General features: G+C 40.0%; 1 protein-coding gene across 2 annotated transcripts in view; it reads left to right on the plus strand.

The window, feature by feature from the left end:
* The first annotated feature begins 6,572 nt into the window (after nucleotides 1-6,572).
* The window catches only part of GFAP (glial fibrillary acidic protein), a 30,307-nt gene continuing 22,152 nt past the window's right edge, over nucleotides 6,573-14,727 (plus strand). For both annotated transcript variants that reach the window (XM_034416021.3, XM_034416022.2), the window contains exons 1-2: nucleotides 6,573-7,186; nucleotides 10,913-10,973. In XM_034416021.3, coding sequence (XP_034271912.1) covers nucleotides 6,681-7,186; nucleotides 10,913-10,973 — 567 coding nt within the window. In that variant the 5' untranslated portion in view covers nucleotides 6,573-6,680. The remainder of the gene's footprint in view (nucleotides 7,187-10,912; nucleotides 10,974-14,727) is intronic.

Consider the following 14,727-nt stretch of genomic DNA (forward strand, 5'->3'; position numbering starts at 1 on the left):
CCCACCTAGCAGGAAGAACTTGCTGGCTGCTAGAAAAGAAAAAAGCCCAGAATCGAGTGGATGTGATTCTACTGAGCTAGGGCTGCAGAAAAACCTTGGTTACGTAGGGAAAACCTGGCTAGAGGAAAAACACACATAAACCCTACGAAGAAGTAAGAATATAGATAGATAGATAGATAGATAGATAGATAGATAGATAGATAGATAGATAGATAGATAGATAGATATAGATATAGATATAGATATAGATATAGATATAGATATAGATATAGATATAGATATAGATAGCTCTTTTTTTGTAGGTCTATATGTGCATTACTTTTCTAGCCAGGGTTTTTCCTACGTAAATCAAGATGTTTGCATAGCCATAGTTAAGTGACATCCCAAATCTTCTAGGCTTTATCAGACATTTAAGCAGCATTATGTTGTCTGCTGCTTACCCCGCCCACTCCCAATCTATATATATATGTATATGTATATGTATATGTATATGTATATGTATATGTATATGTATACACATACACCTAGACCTTGAGTATGGTAGCAACATTTAATCAGCTATCTTGCAGGATCATCACAGGGTGAGGATGAAAACAGTTCATGACAGCAGCTGCAACTCTATGACTGAAACCCTACCTCTTTTTTCACATGAAATGTGATTTTTTTAAAAAAAGGGGCAGAGCTTCAACTGCACAATCACATTCTCCATTTTAACCTTTTTGACCATCCTCTCTGGATGCAAGACAGGAAAAATGCATGGTGCAAAATATAACAAGCACAGTTACATCCAAAGGAAAATACAGCTTAAAGTGTGTGTTCCAGTTGCTATATCTGATCTTGTTTACTAGAATAAATCTCATTTAAAAGAAAAGCTACAAAAGGTCTTCAATGCCCCTAAGACTAGCCACCTCCTCTATTGCTGAAGCTGCGTTGTTTCCCAGAACTTTGCAGGGCTGAAATGTCCAACTGAGTTTTATAGGTAGTTCCTCAGAGACGTGCCAGGTTCCCCGTCATGTGGGATAAAGAAGATTTAATTGCTATGCACAGGGAACTCCTTCCCCCCGCCATCCTATTCACAGCATTCAAGTCTTGCCCAACAGCCAAACAACAGTCTTTTCTTTCTGTTCCAATGGGTGACATGCTTAAAAGACTCAGGAGCTGGCAAACAACTGCCTTGACCTTCACTTTCGGGGGGGGGGTTGCACAGAGAGGGAATTAAATTTGGAGATAAGCCAGGGACAAGAGGAGCCACAATCTGTTCTATAAGTACATTGTAAAATTTTCCCAAATAGCAAGTTAGTCACAATGATACTTGGGTGCGGCGGGATGTCAGTGAACAGGATGCTCATGATATAGGATAAGGTATCATAAGGGCATCAATAAATGTGGCAGCAAGATTATATGTGCAAAGGCATGGAAACTACTAATGTTGTAGGTCAACTAGTGCAACTTTTACAGTATTGTAGTAAGGTAGTTAGTACAGATAGTCCTTGAGTTACAACAGTTTGTTTAGTGACTGTTTGACGTTACAACAGCACTGAAAAAGGTGATTTATGACCGTTTTTCACACTAACAAACATTGTAGCATCTCCACAAAATTCAGACATTTGGCAAGTGACTCATATTTATGACAGTTGCAGTGTCCCAAGGTTATATGATCCCCATTTCCAGCTTTTTGACAAGCGAAGTCAATGGGGAAGCCAGATTCTCTTAACATCGGTGTTACTAACTGAACAACTGCAGTGATTCACTTAACAACTGTGGCAAGAAAGGTTGTAAAACAGGGCAAAATCACTTAACTATTTAGGTTAGCCATAGAAATTTGGTGCTCGATTGTGGTTATAAATTGAGTACTGTACAGGTAATCCCTGGGTTACGAATCCCTTAGTGAAAGTTCGAAGTTACAACGATAAGCACCCCCTAATGTTTGCAAATAAGTCCTGAAACTATACATCTTGCAGCACCATGGCAGTTGTTTGCCCTTATGAACAACCACAGAGGCTCTGCAACATTTGTCGTGAACGTTGCCAGCCAAAATTTGGCCCTCCAGGGCTCCATACAGCTGACCGTGGGCCTCCCCTGGCTCATTGCAGGCCAAAATGGAGCTTCTGGGATCCCCACAGAGGGCTATGCAGAGCGTCAGAGGGCTGGATCCAGCCCTCGGAAGCTCCATTTTGGCCTGCAACGAGCCGGGGGAGGTCCACTGAGGGCAAAACAGAACCTCAGAGGCCGGATTTGCCACTCAAAAACTCCATTTCAGCCTGCAACCTGCTCGGTGAGGCCTGTGGAGGCCCAAATAGAACTGCAGAGGGGCAAATGTGGCTGATAGGCTGGAGAGGAGATTGCTAGAACTTCACAAGGTAAGTGATCTGGCATGACAGGTTGGGGAGGAAGCAATTGTGAGGAGCGTTAGGAATTTCAGTGGGTCAGGGAGGCCTTGGGTGGTCTTAAGCAGGTGGCTTGTTCCATCACTAGGCCCCCCCATGACCTTCCCCACCCCGAGATTCCTCATGTGCACTTAACAAGCCACACATTCCATCAGTGAATGCATGGATGAAAGGAGGGAGTGATCCCATTCAAGGTATGAGATTCACTCCCACGAATCCTTGGGCTATAAAGAGAATGGGCAGGCTCCATTACATTCATAACTCGAGGACTACCTGTATCGAAATTTCAGGTCTCAGCTGAGTTCTATTGAGTGGCTTTAAAAGTTGATCATGAGCATGAATGTCATTTACTCATTGGGGAGTGGTCCTCAATCCTTGAGGTTAGTGGTCTCCCATTTGGAATTTGAGGGGCATGTAGAGTGTACTAGCAATATGAAAGATGGTGGTGGGAGATCTTTATTCATATTACGTCTGATAAATTTCCAGTTTATGAGAATCTACCTGCCACTTGCCTAACTCCAATGCAGTTATTATTCTAGATCTCTCCAAACCAAGCATTCAATCACGTTATTTTTATTTTGTATGAAAGTTTATGGATTACTTTTTGGGCATAAGCATTCATGGAAATAAAGATGACAAGGGAAGCTAATGCAGGTCAGATGCCCCCTTTAATTACTTTTTAAAGTGCAAAATATCAGGCAATAAAGTCATCTTTTTGAGCTGTGTTTTTTCCATATGTTCTTTGCTTGTTCCAGCAACTGTTAGATTTCTTTCTCACCAGCCACAAATGACAGTAGCTCAGATTTGGTTTAGCAGGTTGAGATTATAATTTGGAATCTGCATCCTACCTTTAAATCAACCACATGCAAGGTGAGACTTTCCAGAAGTTATATTCCAATATATTGAAGACTAAACTTGTTCAGTCTTGTTTATATCACTATATAAAGCAATTTCTATCCTACTTCAGAATATATCAGTAAATTCAAATTTTTTGCTTGATGTTCTTGCATGGTTTGTTTTTTCGGAAAGTAGGGAAGGAAGTGGGGCAATGTTTGAGAGAAGCATTAGCTAAAGGGTTTGTTTAAAAATCACATTCAGGCAAAGAGGACATAAGTCAATACGTTTCTGCTTACTCTAGATTCTGGAGGTCCATCTCCCTTGTTGGAGCTCCAGCAAGGTGCAAACACTCAAAAGCCTGAGAATGAACATGGTGAATAGACCAAAGCATAAGCTTCCTACATATTTTTTTCTATGACAGACCTGAATACATTTGGGAATACAGTAACCCCCTTCCCCTAAAGCCAAAAGACTTCCTTCTCCTTGATTATTGTTTTTGTTCTGTCTGTTCATTTGATTTTTACCATTTTTACCATTGGATAAACACGTTTAGGCTTTCACATGTGGAAGAAACAACTTCAAGGCTCTTGCCTGACGGGTGGCCAGAATAAACTTTACAATGACCAAACCATCCTCTTTGGACAAGATACAAAGATATCCTATTTAAAAAAAAAACCTTACATGAACAAATACAGATGATTTGGGCTTGCAGTTCCTATATCATGTGACTTTAGACCAGTGGTGGGGAACTATGGCCCCTTTATGGCCTGTGGACTTCGACTCCCAGAATTGCAGCCATGCTGACTCAGGAATTCTGGGAGTCGAAGTCCATAGGTCATAAAGGGGCCATAGCTCCCCACCCCTGCTTTAGACAGTTCATATTTAGAATGAGCTGGTAAAGTAGAAGGCAGAAGTGTGACTTTCAGCCTAAATAAAAGCATTACCCCTAAAGCAATATATGATCTAAGAAGTATATTGAGAAGCTTTTGCTGGCATGAAGTTCTTTAATCATGTACCACTTGGGCCATCTATGGTTTCTCAAAGTTCTCTTTGACAGAGGTTTTCAACAATGCTTCCCCTCCCACCCCACATCCATTAACTTTGATTTCTTTGTTTTTGTTAATTTCTTCCCTGGGGACACTGTGTTCTTTCAGCAATTCTCAGTTTTCCTGACAATGGCAATTGGGCTGGGAAGTTGGTATCAATCTTGTAATGATGAGCACGAAACTGGACAGTTTGGGACAGGGCATAGAGTACAGAGCTCCTTCTGTTCTAAGAAAAAAGCTCATGCTGTGGCCTCAGGTCTATTAGTAAGGCCCTTTGTGGGACTGTCTGCTTCTGGCTCCAGAGGGACGCAGGGCCTGGTCAGCCAGGACTGTTCACAAAATGGGGGGGGGGATTTGGTAGTTAAGCAAGAACTGGAATGAGATGAGACAGCTGCAGACCAGGGGTGTGGCAGGCAGACAAGCAATTGGCTCAAACTCTTTCCCAATCATGGTAATTTCCAGAGAACTGGGAGCGTCAAGGCCTATTTGCAATTAAAATGGTACTATATAATAATAAGGTGGGAAAGGTCTGACCAATACCTTAAATGAATGTGCATTGTAATTGGCAAAATCACTGTTTGAAAGCAACCAATGTTGTGCCTGCTGTCCACCTACTTATCCCAGCAGGGCCAGAAACCAAGAATCCAGTTAATGTCAGCAATAATGTGACTCATTCTTGGTGGTTCTTTTTGCCATCTTCTCCTTTTTTATTCTTAGAAACATAAACTGGTTATTTAAAGTATAATTTATCCCTATTTAGTTCTTAATCTTATTCAAGCAAGAGAAAGATTCTGACATACACAAGCACTGTCTCAGGCCAGATGTCTGATATTAGAATGAATTAGTCTTGATTAAGAGCAACTTTCTTCAAGATGGGATTTATCACTCAAAACCTGAGAATATCAAGTTTGGGAAGGCTAAGAGCATATATAGAAATATTTTCCAAGCACATTCTACGCACAGTCACTCAAGCCCTCGTCACTTCTCGTCTGGACTATTGTAACGCTCTCTACATGGGGCTCCCCTTGGGGTACACCCGGAGGCTCCAACTGGTGCAGAATGCGGCCGCGCGGGGGATTATGGGAGCGACTAGGCGCTCCCATGTGACTCCTCTCCTGCGCGAGCTGCATTGGCTTCCGGTGGACTTCCGGGTGCGCTTCAAGGTGTTGGTGATCACCTTTAAAGCGCTCCATGGCTTAGGGCCAGGGTACTTACAGGACCGCCTTCTGCCACCAATAGCCTCCCACCGGCCAGTTCGCTCCCACAGAGAGGGCCTCCTCAGGGTGCCGTCGGCTAGACAATGCCGGCTGGCGACCCCCAGGAGGAGAGCCTTCTCTGTGGTGGCACCTACCCTTTGGAACAATCTACCCCCAGAGATACGAGTGATCTCCGACCTCCGGACCTTTCGTCGGGCCCTAAAAACTCATCTCTTTCAGTTAGCCGGTCTCTCTTGATTTTATGATTTTATGGTTGGTTTTAAATTTTGATATGGATTTTAAATTGATAAATTTTAAACTATGGGCCAAATTTAATTATTTTAAATCTATTTTTAATCGTATTTATGTATAAATGTTTTTATTTTGGCTGTTCACCGCCCTGAGTCCGAAAGGAGAAGGGCGGTATAGAAATTCGAATAATAAAAATTCTGGTCTGGTATCTCTTTATAAAACTAAGATAACTGATTGTGTATCCACTCTTGTTAGTTCTGTCCCTTTTAATGGTACCAACTTGAATTGAAAAAAAAATCTAAAATTATGGGGGATCAATCTCATCCCTGTCTTTAAGGATCTGCTGGAACGGAAAGTCAATCAGAAGTTTAAAATTAAATTTAAATCTGATTTAATTAGTTTTTCAGCTATCTGTTTATGAGATGAATCAAACTCTTGGCATTTGGATACTTAAAGAAAATGCAGTAGATTGCTGAGAATGACATAGACAGTGCTATTCACATTCCAAAAATGCTGTACTTTGTTATACTTCTCAGTCTGAAACTCTTTCCTACTCCCTCCCTCTCTTAGACCAAGGTAACTGAGGTCTAATGGGGGGAGGTGAGAGGTGCAAGGGGATCTAACTTTTGATACCTAAATATTGCCTTAACATGTGAGTTGCAAGGAGATGGTGGCCATCATAGGCAGACAAAGTCATCCAAGTGCTTTCTCTCTCTTTTTGATCAAGAATGCTCAAAGCTCTTGCCTAATGTCTTTCTTTTCTCTCTTTGCCAGGGCACAGGGCACTTGGCATGGTAAATATGAAATATGTTGGGGCTTGGCAGGCAACCCATTCCTCCCCCTCTTCCAGCCCTTCACAGGCGTATGATCAGGCAGGGATGGTTAAACCTTCTGCATAAAACCCTGTGCAGCACTCATACAGAAAACCCTGAATTTGCAGAGCCTGCAAAAACATTCTGACCATGGAAGGACATAGACTCTCATCCTATGGAAGGCGCTTCGGCTCACAATCCACCTCTGTCCACCATGCCTTGAGGAGGTTCTCGCCAGGCCGCAGATACTTTCCTCCATCTCCCACTACCCAGTTCTCTGTCACTAAGCTGAAGACAGCAAGGCTAAGTTTCCATTCTGGCCCCAAGTTCTCCTCTGATAAGGTGGATTTTTCTTTGGCAGACGCTCTCAACAGTGAATTCAAAGAGACCCGCAGCAATGAGAAGGTGGAAATGATGGAGCTGAACGACCGTTTTGCCAGCTACATTGAAAAAGTTCGCTTCCTGGAGCAACAGAACAAAGTTCTTGTTGCTGAGCTCAATCAACTTCGAGACAAAGAGCCCAATAAGTTGGCTGACATTTATCAGGAAGAGATGAGAGAGCTACGTCATGAAGTAGACCAACTCTCCAACTCTAAAGCCCGGCTGGAGATTGAGAGAGACAACTTGCTGGAGGATCTCAACAATCTCCGGCAAAAGTAAGAAAGACTTTTCAGTTTTCATGAGACGGGGGCAGAGCATTGAAACCCAGAATTATAAGTGGAAGCTGAGTGATGCTAAGTTTTAAAATGGTCTAAGACTAAGATTTCCAAAGTGATCATTAGTCAAGATCTGTATCTTCTGTATTTGAAACCAATTTTTCAATCAATCAGATTAGTTAAATAATTTTAGGGACATATTTGCATCACCTTGCCACATTCTGCTTGACTATGGAATTGGATAGAGCAGCTTTCTCCAAAATAAAACCCTTCAGATATTAAGACAGCAACCCCTAAAATTCCAGTTAGCTAGAATTTTGAGAACTGCAATTTCAGCACATCCTAGAAATTCCACATTGAGGAAAAATACTCCATAGAGCATAGAATTTCAGAAAATGTGATTCTTCAGAAATCTATCGTTTCTTCAGCAAGACAATTAATAATGGAAGACTTATCTTAAAAGATAAGTGAAGTAATGAAAGCTTCCAAATCATTCTAATCTTCTCCTGCAGTACCAGGCAGCAGCAGAGATTTGGGAGAAACATTTTCTCCAGTAATACAACCTGATAGTGAAATCTGAATTTCTGGTCAGCATAACTTATAAACTGAGTGTGAATTAATGTAAAGACTTCCCTGAAGATAAAAAAACTTGGAGGTAGGCAATTCATTTCATAGATAGCTTCTAATTATCTGCATTTCTTATTTCTGAATTATAATTGTTCATTTACAGTATTCCTGGGAGATTTCAAGTAGATAGGAAACCCAAGTAAATATATACTGCATATATACATAATTTGTCCCAAAGGTGCTTTTTCTGGAGGCAACCTGGACTTTCTTCTTTTTTCTTTGAAGACATTTCGCTTCTCATCCAAGAAGCTTCTTCAGCTCTGACAGGATAGTGAGGAATGGAAGGATTTATATTCCTTGCAGACAGCTGGTAATTTGCTTTTAGAGGGTCCCTGAAGCACTTGGAGGTTTATCTGTGTCCTCAGGGTCACCTGAGTAGTGCTCCTGGTTCCTGTCGCCTGCAATTTTTCCTCTGGAAATCCAATCCTACTCCCATACCATTCAAAGGGTGTTCATCCCAAATTGTATAGCTAAACATACAGGGTCAACTCAGGTGACCCTGAGGACACAGATAAACCTCCAAGTGCTTCAAGGACTCTCTAAAAGGATGCAAATTATCAGCTATCTGCAAGGAATATAAATCCTTCCATTCCCCATTATTCTGTCAGAGCTGAAGAAGCTTCTTGGATGAGAAGTGAAACATCTTCAACGAAAAAACATGAAAGTCCAGTTGCCTGTGGAAAAAGCAGCTTTGGGACAACCTGGACAGACTTTTATACATAATTTATATATATTGGCTGGTGGGAATCAGAAAGCGACATTTTTCTGCAATAGTCCCTTCTTTATGGAACATTCTCCCCTTCTGAGATCAGAGTGGTCCCAACCTTGTTAGCCCTAAAAGCCTATGTTCCAAACTTGAGCTGCCGAATGTGACTATATTGCTAACGGGACAAATTTCTTGCTCTTGTCTATCATGAATTAGATGTTTTTAATGTTCTTTACTGGTTTTGTTGGTTTTTCCCAGTCATTGACTGAGATGGGTGGCCATAGATATTAAACAAACAAATTACACCATACTAAAGAATGTTCAAGCCAGCAGAGCCAATATAGAAATTAAATTTGCTTTAATTTAAATGTAACTCATTTCATTTAGTTAATTTGTATTTATTCCAAATATTTAACAAATTTCTTCCTTTGGTCCCAATTGAAATTAAAAACTCATTGTCAACTTTCAGAAGCACTGTAGGGCAGTACTCAGTTCTGTTGTTCCATCCCCAATTCAGTAGAGCTACTGTCCTCCCTTGAAACTCAAACTATTTTTAAAACAAGAACAGTATAGGTGTTATATTAAGAGCAAACCATATAATTTTCAAAATCAAGAGAGTGCTGGCCCCATTAGACAGAAGGAAGCATTTTCCTCAGTTGGCAGTTGCTGAGATAACAAAAGATTTCTATCATTCATAAATAACCTCAGCTACTTTGCTGCATAATCTTTAATCAACTGCAGAGGAAGGCTTGCCCAAGCATCCCCAGGACTGAGTGAAGGTTTAACTTCTATACATTGCACATGGAACAGAGGAGGGTCTAAACGGTGTCCTTTGGGCCAAGTAGCAAAATGACTTTGGCCTGCCTTTTTCAAAGGAAATCCTTGGTTGTAGAATATGGCAGACAGTCTTTAGATGCTGGGCTGGACTTACCATTCTTGGAAGAGGGAGGCCTACAGTGAGGGAGACTATGATTTGAAATGGATGGGACTGTGACCACTATGAAAGGGAGCAAGGAAAATATATTCCTAGAATTTGGGGGGAAGCTTCCTTATTTTATGGTTTACATTACAATTTGTATATATTTTGTGCCTCCAAATGACAGTAAACTACATTGTCAGTTCTTAGCAGTTTGGGATAGAGGAGAGCTACTGGTTAACCATCCCACCTACACAGCATCATCACAAAAAGTCCCATCTGGAATGGATGCAGACCAGCAGGAGGAGAGCTATAGCAGCCTTAGAACTGTCCCTCAAATATGGGGGATCTTTTTTAACAAAAATAAAAAATAAAAATTGGCATGCTTCACATTCCCTATAAGTAAGTCGGTTCCCTTCCTATTTTTGCAAGCCTCTTTTCTTTCATTCCCTGCTTCCCCTTTCCTTTGACTTTTCCATTCTGTAGGCTGCTGTGACACATTGCTTTTTTGAGCATTACAATCTAGACAGACACTGTTTATAGGTGATTTTTGGACTTAAGATTAAGACTTGCCTAGAATAAGAAATATTTTTTATTTATTTGTATCCCGCCTTTATTATTTTTACAAAAACCTCAAGGCAGCAAAGATATCCATCACATCTTCCTCCTCCTGTTTTCCCCACAACAACCCTGGGAGGTTGGGCTGAGAGAAAGTGACTGGCCCAAGATCCACCAGGTGGTTTTCATGGCTAAGGCAGGACTTAAATCACAGTCTCCTGGTTTTTAAGCTAATGTTTTAACCCCCAGACCAAGCTGGCTCTCTGTATGATCCTATAGCACCTTGCTCCTCAATATTGCAGCTATTCACACCTGCTCTGAAGAACTGTACATGTGGGTTGTCCTGCTGACCAGTTAAAAATATCTAATAGATAATAGATAACAAGAAAAGAGACTAGCTAGCTCTGAAAAAATATAAAAATAAAAACATTTCACATTATTTTCTCCTCTGGAAATTGCATATTCCCGAAGTGCCTTCCCTCAGAACCAAGGGTTTAAATCAGTTAAAAGTCCTGACATTAAAAGAATGAAAGGTTGAAAACTGTTAATCACATCTCACTATATTTGTCAGATTCCCAGATCGCACACCCACACAAAGCACACAAAAGACTCTCCAGGTTTCCTTCCTCACAATGGCTGATGGAAGGGTAAAAGTTGATTTCCCTCCTTGCAACTCCTATTGGGCCTTCAGTATATTCCTAATAAAAATAAGTTATTATAATTATTATAATTTGAAACTTTTACTGCATGCAGAAGTTTGGAGGAAGAGTGTGTATGAACTGCAAGAAATTTGCAAAGGTTTGAATGGAGGCGTTGAACTTGATGTTTGTCCTTGAGTATAGTGTCTGGTGGAAGAGTACTGATCATTCAATAAACCTGCCTTACTTTTCCACCCTTCTCTCTCTCACTCTCATTTAAGATTACAGGATGAGATTAATCTGCGCCTTGAAGCTGAAAGCAATTTGTCTTCCTACCGACAGGTAAGGTGGCAAAATGACAAGTCCTGTCTTGGAACAATGGAAAGGAAATATAAGAAGTCCTCAGAATTGTTGCCTGATTTGAGATGGTGGTTCTTTTGTTGTATTTCACTACAGGAGTATTTGCTGGTAGGGAGTCAAAAAAGTCAAGATGGCAGTCATAACCAAGTGATCAAAGTCCTGCCCTTTCTTATGTGCATTGCAACACATGTACAAAGGGTGAGGCTTCAATCATATGGTTGTGTTTACTATAATGTAGTCACCATGATACTCTGTGGACACCTTTTGCACATAGAATTATTCAAATACTGAAATTAGGCTACTTGTATGTTAGTTGAAGCAGCCTTTTAGGTATGTTCATTGTTTTCTGATGAAACTAGGAATTTTTGTAAACTTTAAATGAAGAAAGAAAGAAATATTCAGGGGTTTAGTATCAAGTATTCACTGTTCTCTGGCCTATTCAGATAGCTGCTCTTTATTCTGGACTTCATATACTTTATTCACTCTTTTTAATAAGTAATATCATCAGGAGTGTGTCACTTTTTCTGAACAAGGAGCAACCCTTGAACTTGAACTGCACCCCAAGAGGTGTGCTTCAAAATGTAATGGATGGATCCAAGATAAAAATTAGAAATTAATTGAAATCACATGTATATCTTAATAATTATGTTTACATAGTTAAAATTACATATAATTAATATTATTAATATTAATATCATGTCATATGGAGAGTTATAAAGAGAGTCTTTTTAGCCTCCTGAATATTATTTGATCTCAAATGAGATTGAAACAAATGCACATTTACAACTTTTATCATTCACTTCCTGAACTATAGACATCACAGTATATGCTATCACTATAGATAGCATATACGGTATATGTCCATATATACTTAACCAATATAAACCAGCTGATTAGATAAAAATACGCCAATCTGCATTTTGCTATATCACAGTAAACAAACAAATAAACAAATAAGCAGATTAGATCAGATCTGAGTTTTTGAAGAACAGAGATAGAATGCCCTGCCATGAATGATGTCTTGATCTGTGTGATAAGTCTGAAGTTAAAGAGGTAGAAGTAGTAGGAAATTTGGGGGAAACATATCTGAATATAGTTGTAATGGTGTTCTGTGGTGATGATAGATAAAGATGTATTTTGGAGTTCAAAAATCAGAATATAATAAATTCAGAACAATTATAAGCAGAAACCCATAACAGAAGCTAATGAGAAAATGAGAATGAGATATTTATTTATTATTTATTTATTCACTTATAAAATTTGTATAGCACCCAAGTCATTCAGGGTAACTCCAGATGGCTTATAGAAGTGAAACTCCAAATCTAAACCCAATAAAACTCACCCCCAACTATGTCAACAATCAAATAAACAATTTGATGGACTCCGTATTGCCTTGGGTCTCCAAGCCCACTGGCAAAACCATACTTTCTGGGGTTTTAAAAAGAGTATCAAGATGGGGGCCAATCTTTTCTCCAAGGGGATGATATTCCACAGGGAAGGAACCACCACAAAGAAGATCCTTCTTGGTCCCACTAGATCAGGGGTGTCAAACTCAAGTCCTGTGGGCCAGATCTGGCCCAAGGGGTGCTTAGATCTGGCTTGTGGGGCCGCCATGGAAACAATGAAGGACCGGCCCATGGTGCCTCTGCCACCAAAAATGGAGCTCAGAAGGGCCGCATGCTGCCCTCGTGAGCTCTATTTTCACTGACAGAGGGTTGCAGGAGGCTGTCACAGCCAGAAACGGAGCTCGGGAGGATCACATGTGTCCTTTGTGAGCTCCGTTTTCGCTGGCAGAGGATTGCAGGAGGCCGTTGCAGCCAGAAACAGAACTCAGGAGCCCATTTTCGCTGGCAGAGCACTTGGGCTACCACAGGTGTCCCCAACATGAGTAACGTCAAGCTGATCATGCCAACCCTAGCCAAGCTCACCATGGCTCCCGAGGTCAAACACAACCCTGATGCAGTCTGCAATGAAACCGAGTTTGACACTCCTGCACTAGATGGACCACTTTAAGGAAGAGAACTCATAACATACCTGCCTCCCCACCCTTTAAGAAAAACACTGGTATATCAGTTGCCTAATTCCTAAAGAAGGAAATAGTAAAAGCACATTTTCAAACAATTCCAGTTAAGAAAGAAAAATGAGGACAGCAGAAAAGGGTAATGCAACCAAATAAAATTTTTACTGAAAATCTGTTTTTAAAAAATGCACACAAATAACAGAAAAAGAGTCACATCACAAAAGAATAATAGAAATAAGTAGCCTGAGATTGGTATTATGAAAACTGCTTAGTTAGTGAAGGATGCTAAAAAATGACAAAAAGGACTTCTTTAAACATGTTCAAAATAAAAAGGAGAAGGAAAACATCATATTATCAATTTCTCAATGAAGAAGACCAAATGCTAAGAAAAAACCCAAAAGACAGAGCTATTCAATTCCTATTTAGTTTCAATCTTCTCCAACAAAAATAAGAATGTATTCCATCAGGAAGTTGAGAAAAGCACATTGAAGGAACAGGACCAAAACCTGAAATTGATAAAAAGATAATCAAGGAATACTTATTTACTTTGAATGGGTTTAAATCTCCAGAGCTAGATAAACTATACCTAGCTACTCAAGAAACACCTTATTGATAGTCTGGCTGAATAGTTTTTAATCTTTGAGAAATTGTTAAGAATCAGCGAAATGTCAAGCATCTGGAGACAGCAAATGATATCACTGTCTTCAAAAGAGTGGCGGGGGGGGGGGAGGGAAGGATACTGCAACAAACTACAGACCTATCAATCTGGCACTGATACTGTACTTGGGAAAATTCTTGATCATTTTGAAAGAATCTTGAAAATGAATCTAATTACCAGAAATCAGCATGGATTTGACAAAAGCAAAGAACAAATTAGTTTATTGGTTCTCTGTTTCTCTCTTTGGTCCCTTCAAGTCAGTATTGACTCCTAGTGACCATCTGGACAAGTCCTGCAGATTTCTTGGCAAAATTTTGGAAGTGGTTTGCCATAGCCCCCTTCCTAGGTTGAGAGAAAGTGACTTGCCCAAGATCCAGGTGGCACTAGAATTGACAGTTTCCCAGTTTCTAGTCTAGTGACTTAAGTATTACTGTATACCAGCTGGCTCTCTATTGGGGTTCTGTACTATTCAATAGCTTCTTTAAAGACTTAGATGAAGGTGGAAAAATCACTTATAAGACTTGCAGATGATCCACAATTATGTGAGATAGCAATCCCTAGAAATAAAATTCAAAACCATTGCTTTAAGTTAGAAAAATTGGCTGAAATGAATGAAATTTAACCAAAAGAAATGCAAAATTTTCATTTAGGAAATAAAATCAAATACACCGATATGTGTGCATTTATATGCGCACATGTGAAAAAGATCTTAGAATAAAATGCATCTGTAAACTGAATATGAAGTAGTAGTGAGATATAACTGCAAAAAAGACAAATACAATTTTAGGTTGCACCAATGAAAGGCTACCATAGTTTCCAAAATATCCAGCAATTCTCAGGCCAAACAAAAGTATTATGTCTCCAGCTTTCAATGCTGCAGAAACAATGGACAAAAAGCCATGAAGTTGAAAAGGCAGATAGAACTGGCCTATTTTTAGTGTTCGCCAATAGGCAATACTGTAAGAGGTTTCATGCAATTCATTTAAGTTTCATGTAAGTAAACCGACTTACTTATCTGTGTCATTACTGAAAGCAGGTTCAAAATATGGGGATGAGTA

The sequence above is a fragment of the Pantherophis guttatus genome, chromosome 4 (assembly GCF_059756535.1).
Source record: "Pantherophis guttatus breed Tessera chromosome 4, ASM5975653v1, whole genome shotgun sequence".
In the NCBI taxonomy this organism is placed as follows: domain Eukaryota; kingdom Metazoa; phylum Chordata; class Lepidosauria; order Squamata; family Colubridae; genus Pantherophis; species Pantherophis guttatus.